The following is an 8,704-nucleotide window of genomic DNA, read 5'->3' as shown; positions in this document are numbered from 1 at the left end:
ATGAGGATTTTTTTTTTTTTTTTTTTTTTTCCTTTTTGTCTTTTTTCGTGTCCGGCAACGGATCGCAACCCTCAGTGTCGCACCCGGACCGGGACCGGCAACGGGATCGCAAACCTCGGCGTCGCGCCCACACCTCGCTCAGCCAGTGAGCGGCCGGTCTGTATGTGGGATCTGAACCCTCGGCGGGAGTGCCACCGCGCTCCCAAGCGGCGCACTGTAGCACCGGGCCAGCCCTGTTGTTGCTTTTTAATAGTTGTAAATTGTTTGATTTGTGGGAGAGAGTGATGCTGGGGACCGTCTATTCCACCATCTTGACCAGAAGCCCAAAACTCGATTTTAAAAATCCAATTAAAAAATGGACAAAAGACTTGAACAGATATTTCACCAAAGAAGATATATGAATGGCAATAACCACATGAAGGGATGTTCAACATCATTAGCCATGAGATGAATGCAAATCCAGATCACAATGACATATCCCCACACACCTATTAGAATAGCTGAAATGAAAACAGTGACAACACTGAGTGCTGGTGAGGATCCGAGAAACTGGAGCTCTCACACACTGCTGGTGGGCATGCAAAATGGCTCAGCCTCTCTGCAAAACTGTTTGGCAGTTTCTTATAAGACTAAACACACACTTATCATCCGACCCAGAAGCCATATTTCTGAGCATAAAATCTGGGAAACGTGAAAACTTATGACCATGCAAAAACCTATACATGAATATTCACAGCAGCTTTATTTATAGCCCCGATCTGGAAACTACCCAAATGTCCTTCAAGGCATGAATGCTTAAACAAACTGTGGTACATCTATACCATGGGATATTATGCAGCAAAAAAAGAAAAATATCTATTGATACATACAACAACCTGGGTGGATCTCCAGGCATTATGCTGAGTAGGGAAAAAAGCCGAACTCAAAAAATTATTTACTGTATGATTTCATTTATATAGTATTCTTGAAATGACAAAATTATAGGGAAGGAGAACAAATTAGATTATGGCCAGGGGTTAGGGATGGTTGAGGAGGTGCACTAGGGACATCGTTGAGCTGATGGAACAGTTCCAGATCTTGATTGCACTGGTGGTTATGCAAACCTACACAAATGATCAAATAGCATATATCTATGCACACATATTGTACCCACGTCAGCCCCTCGATGTGATACTGTACTACAGCTATGTAAGACGTAACCCTTGGGGAAACTGGGTGAAGCATAGATCTTTGCAACTTCCTATGAATCTGTAATTATTTCAAAGTAAACTTTTTAAGAATCATGTTGCATAAGGAAAGTTTTGTGCCCTAAAATCTTACAGCTCACTTACGAAAGAAACTTAATAGAGGTTTTCCCAAATTTGACAATAATTCCAAAGACTTACATGACATTACCAATAAACAGTGAAGCTGAATCTCTTCTAAAACACAATAGCAAATTTTGACCACCTATGCTAGAAAAAAGACTGATTTATATTTCTATTCTCTCTATAGAGAATATTACAAAATTATTATATAAAGAGGGTGTTTTAGTCCGTTTAGTGTTGCTATAACAGAATTACCTGAGACTGGGTAATTTATAAAGGAAAGAGGTTTATTTGGCTTACAATTCTAGGACAGCTGCATCTGGCATGGGCCTCAGGCTGCTTCTACTTATGGCAGAAAGTGGCAGGCAGCCGGTGGGTACGAACAGATCACATGGCGAGAGGAAGCAAGAGAGGAAGCAAGAGAAGGTGCCAGGGTCTTTTTAAGCAACGAGCTCTCACAGGAACTAACAGAGCGAGAACTCACTCATTAATCCCCCCTCCCCCAGGCAGAACATTAATCCATTCATGAGGGATCGACCCCCATGACTCAATCAGTTTCCAACACTGCCACATTGGAGATCAAATTTCCACATGAGTTTTGGAGGGGACAACACATACAAACTCCATCAGAGGGGATCAAAAAGTAGGCATATTAAAAAAGCAAAAAAAAGTATTATAGAGAAGTGTCCAGCAGCTAATTAATAAAATTTCACATGATATTTTGGAGCTTTGTCATATTTATATTTATTATAAGCTTTTGAAACTTTTTTTGGTATCAGTTTTATATTGAGTAAGTTTTTAAATTAAACTTATTCATTTATTCTTAAGTGACAGAATAATTGTACATATTTATGGGGGACAGTGTGATGTATCAATACATGTATACAACTTTGAATTATACTATAGTATATTTCTCATTTTATTCAGAAAAATTCACTTTTATGTACATTCACTTTTATATATATTCAGAAAATACATTGGTTCCTCAGCAACTGAGGGGGATTGATTCCAGCACCTCCCATGGATACCAAAATCTGCAGATGCTCAAGTCTCTGATATAAAATGGTGTAGTATTTGCATATAACCTACACTCACCCTCCTGTATTCTTTAAATAATCTCTAGATTACTTGTAATACCTAATACAATGTAAATACTATGTAGACTGGATAAAAACATGGACTTCAGAGTTGCACAAAAACCTTGACCTGCCATCAAATAACTATGAGACCAAAGGCAAGCTACTTAACCTCTTTAAGTCTTGGTTTCCTCACCTATAGAATACTTATAACACCAGGACAATGATATACATACATATATATATATACACACACACACACACACACACACACACACACACACACACACACACACATATATAAATGTATAATCGGATTGTTGTGAAAATATTAACACAACAAGGGATCAGAACATGACTCTGAGAACAGATGCTGTTGGCTGCCTGCTCAACAGCCCTTCCATGCCTCTCCTTCCCACCAGCTCCCAGCCTAGAGCAGGCATCCTTGCCTTGACCTACACAGCTTATATGTCTCACAGAAAGCTGCCCAGACTCTCAGCTCTGGGTAGGACTATTTTTTTGTTGTTTTTTGGCAGCTGGCCAGTACAGGGATCCGAACCCTTGACCTTGGTGTGGGTAGGACCGTTTTAATGGCCCACTTTTTGAAAAGGGTTATGAGGAGTGCAAAATGTCACAAGCCAACTCTCTACTCTCAGTGGAAAATTATTTGGTCCTGTCAATGTTGAGGGGGAGGGGGGATGGAAGAAAAGACATAAAATAGCACGAAAAGCAAACATGACTTAATCAGGCTCTTGGCATCCAGGGTACCCAATGGGTGACCTCACAAATAGGAAGTAATCTCAGAGGTCACCAAATGCAAAGATTGTCAACTGTGTGCAGGGTAAACTTCTTTCTTGCCCTCATTCTGCTATGCAGAACAAATATGGTACCATCTTATGTCTCAAGTTTAAAGCTAAGACACTGTAAATTTCCTTCTTTAAGTTTATATTCCCAAGGATGGACTATTTCCCTTAATTCAACCCTTGAGATTCATGCCAGGAAGGTGAAATTCTTACCATCCAAAATTTTATGACATAAAAATAGCCTTTAACACGGCAACCCTTCTCACAGACAGTACAGTATAGTGGTTGAGTGAGGATGCTGTGGCCTCACATCCTAGCTCATACACTTAAAGCTCTGTGATCTTGGGCAAGTTCTGTGTCAAGTCTCTGTGCCTCAGTTTCCCCAGTTCTAAAGTGGAGATAATAATATTATCTCCTTTATAGTGTTACAAGATTTATCTTAATATATGCATGGCATCTCAAACAAGGCCTGCAACATAAGTGTTAGTTATTATTATGACTGTCAACAATAAGCCCCAGTGACTTCTGCAGACCCACCTGGATCTCGGACTGAGACATGCTAGCTCAGACATGGTGCAGCTGGCAGCAGTCAAGCCCGGGAATCCCCGCCTACCATCAGTATGGAAGCCCCAGATGGAGACTGTTCTCTCAAATTCTAGTTTTCTCCCCAGCCTCAAGGATGACTGGGAGATCCTTGTTCGTTTCCTCTCCCCTAAGCTATGTACACTCTGCAGCTGTCACACATTCTACATTCTAGAGAAGGGAATACAAACTAAAAGCCAGCAGAGAAAGAAAAAGCACTGCCACCATGTGGCTTTTCAGAGAATTATTCTTCCCACCTTTGCACTACCCAAGGGTCTTCTTGTTCCTGACCATGGTCACCCTCTGCAGACCTGAGACTGCGGCAGGTGGCCAGAGCCCCTCCAGTGAAGCAGAGCACAACACTTAGAGCCAAAGGGCCCTTGATGTAATCTGGTGATATGCCTTCATGTGACAATGAGGAAAACTGAGGCACAAAGACATAAGGGGCTTGTCTTAAACCACAGCCAGAGTTGGGCTGTGGGTCTTGTGAACCTGCTCCAGAGTCCTCTTTACCATAGGGTGCTGGAGCTCACAACCACAGTTTGGAATTCAAATGATCTTAAAAAAATCAAATTCAGGTCAGTGCCCCTCTGTCCTGATAAAGCTGCAAAACCACAGGCAGGTGACATCCATGAGGCTGCAACAGATGAGGGTTACACTGGAAATGTCATCTCTTTTGTGCACTAAGAAAGCAGAGACACAGCACACTGTTTCATGCTACAACAAAACTCTAATTGCTTCTTTTTATTTCTCACTGATGAGCTTATTCTTCAGGCCCTAGGTTTCACTTCAAAGGAATGGGAAATATTGGACATTGCCAGGGACTATAGGTCTATTCTCTCTTCCACAGCTTTAAGACTTCTTGAGTTCTTGCCCTAAAGTCACCCTGTAGCAAGATCCAGCCATTTCTAATTCCTTGTGTGTTTATACTAACAAAAATTTTAATGACAACATCCTTTTTTCTCCTGGAAAATCCAATACTCCAAACTTTTATTTATTGGGGTTTTTTTCTTAATTTTTAATAATTTCCTCCCAAAACAAAACAAAACTTTCCATGAACTAAGCTGTAGCACACCCTGCATGGGCATATTGAACATTCTCAAAAACAGCGACAACTGACATATTTAGGCACAAAACTGGCCTTGGTTCCAAACCAACCTTATATTAAGCCATGACAACATGGGTGTTGTGCCTCCGCCAATGATCCAGACAGTGAAGAAGACGATGAGGAGGGTGGTCGTGAACATCATCTGGCGAGCATAGGATGCCGTGTCGCGGATGGCCAATGCAAATGCCATTGCCCCCCTGAGGCCTGCAGGGACCAAAGAGGACAATGTCCTGGTTAGAAAGATAAATGACAATGTCACCTCAAAATCCACTGCTGCCACTTGGGGCTAATAAACACTATCCATTCATTCTTCAGAAGCCAAGTTGTTTTATTTTACTCAGAAAGAAAAAACTTAAAGGTGCATGTTTTTCTCCTATTTGAAGCTGTCTTGCCAAATTCCCAAATACAATGGGTAAAACACTGCACTACGTTGTACAGCACATTTTAGAATAATAACTCTTGCTGCTTAAATGATTCTCCTAATAACATGAAGTAAAAAGAAACATAAATAAGAAATAATAATATGAGCTCTCTAAATCTGTGATCCAAACACTACCAAAGCACTACCCAGTCAATATAAATTTTAAAAACAGGCTAAATATGAGTATGTGAAATGTATATTTGTGGAAAACAATTCAGCATTTCCGTAGCAAAGGGGGAAGCCAAGCAGAGAAGTGAAAATACAACCTGATCTACCTCTGGGGTTAGCAATTCGTTCTGTAAAGGGCCAGATATTAAATATTTTAGGCTTTGTGGGTCAAGACGCAAAAGTCAAGTCTATTATGTGGGTACTTACATGAAAGAGAGAAAACAAATTTCCACAATCTCTTATTGATAAAAATCAAGAACATAATAATAATAACTGAGTACACCTTGTTGTAATACGGTCAACTAATGAAAAGAATGGAATTCTTTTGGCGCAAGAGGTATTTTGCTTAATTGGGTTTCCAAGTAAGTGTCGCCTATCATCAGACAGGATTGCAAATACTCATCTGTAAAAGGCATTCTTAGCTCACAGGGTGTATAAAAACAGGCAGCAGCCAGATTTGGCCCAGGGGCTGCCCTGATCTACATTAATGGGCTTTATGATTAACATCAACATTTTAATGTTTTAAAATTTACCTTTCTGAGCTATTCTGTCCCTTCCCCGTACCACGCCCATAATTTGTTTTATAGTAAAGACTGATTCCAGTCTTCAGAACACATTTAGCATAAATTCTTATTCACCATGGGCAAGGATGTGTGTGTATCATAGGAGAGAGTGAAAAGTTAGACCTACTATATGTGTTTGTACATTTTCCCACCTTTCCCAATAATTTCACAATTATAAATATAATCTTAGAGCTTCACTACTACTCACTAAAGAGTGACTCAATAAAAGTTATATTTAAAAAAACAGCAAAATTAATGTTTTCTATTAATCTGTCCTAGTGAAAAATTTATACACATCTAGATCACCCAAGAGCCAGCTACATCATTGGTCAATATTTAAGCCTCTAAAGGGGTATTATCTCAAAGAAGAAAATATATTTTTCTTTATTTTATTAGGTGAACATGGTAAGGAACAGGAAAGTGAAACCTCAGGTATTCCATAGACTTTAAGAATGAGTTCCTTTCTATAGCCAGACTTCTCCCAGCATAAAATAATTTTTATTGGAGATGTCTTTAAACAGTACAGAGGATCTCAGCCTTTCAGTACAGATGACAATTAACAAATTTGAAGTTCACCTAGATGACAGATGACAGAGTTATGTCCAATTCATCTTTCTCTTGGCCATCGGCATTCTCCTAATATGTAAGTAAGAACTTGTCACTGCCCTCCTGGTCAAGCTCTAAATGCTTCCCCACTGCTCTGGAGGAAAGTCCAAGCTCTTCAGTACGGCACTGGAGCTTCTCTGTGGTTTCCACTCTACAGCAGTGCTTCTCAAAATGTGGTCCTCAAACCACCAGCAGCAGCAGCTGAGAAACTGTTAGAAATGCAAATTCTTGGGACCCATCCCATGCCTCCAGAAGCAGACACTCTGGTAGTAGGGCCCAGCAATCTGCGCTTTAACAAGCCCAAGAGGTGATCCTGATGCAACCTGAAGACTGAAAATCACTAGACACAATTTCCTTCCTAACCTCACCCTCTGCTACACTTCCCCCCACACAGGACAGAGGTAACTTCAGGAGTCACAGTGGCCTTTTGCACCCAACATTTCCTCCCTCTGTTCTGCAAAGATGCTCTAACTTGGGGCTTGTTTATGTAAAGGCTGATGCTTAGCACCCTCGCTGTAGCATCTACTCATGGCAACTGTGCTCTCCTTTCTTTACCTGCAAATCTTTCTTTATCATCCTTTGTCTCCTCAGTGGCTTCTCCAGATGTCTCAGTTTTACAGTGAAAATTGGGGGTTGAGGGGGTTGGGGACGGGGCATGCAGGAGACAGTGTAAATCAAACAGGACTAGCACAGCTGTTAAATTCCAGCTTTAGGTTCCTCCTGCTTATGTAAGCGTATTTTATTTCTTTGGCTCCACAGAAGTTACAGTTAGGAGGGACCTCGACTAATTCATTCAATTTCATATTTTACAAGAGAGGATACTGCAGCTGGGAGCTGTTGAGTGATTTGGCCTGTGCTCCTTTTCATCCAGAGCTCTTTTCCTTCTAATTTTAGGTCTGAAGCCCTTCTGGAAGCTTAAGGGTTATAAATATTTACTAGAAAACAATCAAGAATTTAAATACTTATATATCTCCAGGTCCCTTTGGTGGTAGACATGAAATAGAGATGCAAATATTTTAGGGGAGAATGTTCACATTTGGTAGTATGGTTTGCAAAATCAATACTAACTTAGTTGAACATGTACATCTGTCTACTCAGCACTGCAGGGGATACAAAAGAACCAGAAACTTGAATGCCTGTCTTTTTATGAACCTTCTTGATTATATTTTAATCATAGTATCATGGCCTGCTGAACAAAACTCATTTGCTTTACACTTATACTTTTTTACCTGAAAACATCATCATGTGTTGAAAATTCCAGCCAATCTTATGCCTCCTGCCCAAGTTGAGGAAGAAGGAGAGTGGGTAGATATGCGCAGCTCTGCCCAGGAAGATGGCAACCTGACCACCAGGTGGAGGTTAAGGACCCAACAGGTTTCCAGAATAGCATTTCCACCCCACCACTGCTTGAGCAGAGAATTTTAGGAATTCCGTGACATCTGATTATGATCCAGAGAGCTGCAAAAAAAAAGCCAGGCTATCTAGTTTCCCTCTAAACAAGTCTCTCAGCGACAGAATGGGAGTCATTTAGCCAACCCTCCCTACCTCCTGGTTCATAATGTCTAGTAAACACACTTTTGTAACTTCTTGATTTAATTCAACTGGTATTGGCCAATTTCCCAATATATCAAAAAATGAGTTCAGAAATAAGCTAAGAGAAGCAAACAGTGTGTTGAGCTCTACTGGAAGGAAAATCACAAGATGAAAAAATTACTAACTGTGGAGTCAAACTCTAAAGAGAAAGTTTGCTGGGTAAGCGCTTGCAAGCTTCATTTGCAAGTAAACATCAGGTACTCTAACCTAACGATCACAAAGAGCCTGCAACGAAATAGGACTGGGCACAGACTTCATGAATATGACCCCAAAAGCACAGGCAACCAAAGAAAAAATAAATAAATGGAATTATATCAAACTAAAAAGCTTCTGCACAGCAAAAGAAACAATTAACAGAGTTAAAAGACAACCAACAGAGTGGGAGAAAATATTTGCAAAATATACATCTGACAAAGGATTAATATCCAGAATATACAAGGAACTCAAACAACTTTACAAGAAAAAAACAAGCAACCC

The 8,704-nt window shown here is 40.3% G+C and overlaps 1 protein-coding gene across 3 annotated transcripts in view; it reads right to left on the bottom strand.

The window, feature by feature from the left end:
• SLC9A7 (solute carrier family 9, subfamily A (NHE7, cation proton antiporter 7), member 7) overlaps positions 1-8,704 on the bottom strand; it is a 74,595-nt gene that overhangs the window by 37,931 nt on the left and 27,960 nt on the right. For all 3 annotated transcript variants that reach the window (XM_008581407.1, XM_008581409.1, XM_008581408.1), the window contains exons 10-11: positions 7,864-7,975; positions 4,927-5,080 (exon numbers count right to left, since the gene is read on the bottom strand). In XM_008581407.1, coding sequence (XP_008579629.1) covers positions 4,927-5,080; positions 7,864-7,975 — 266 coding nt within the window. The remainder of the gene's footprint in view (positions 1-4,926; positions 5,081-7,863; positions 7,976-8,704) is intronic.

This window comes from Galeopterus variegatus, unplaced genomic scaffold (assembly GCF_000696425.1).
Source record: "Galeopterus variegatus unplaced genomic scaffold, G_variegatus-3.0.2 Scaffold2348, whole genome shotgun sequence".
In the NCBI taxonomy this organism is placed as follows: Eukaryota; Metazoa; Chordata; class Mammalia; order Dermoptera; family Cynocephalidae; genus Galeopterus; species Galeopterus variegatus.
The sequence above is the reverse complement of the archived record's forward strand: the minus strand, read 5'-3'. Positions and strand labels throughout refer to the sequence as shown.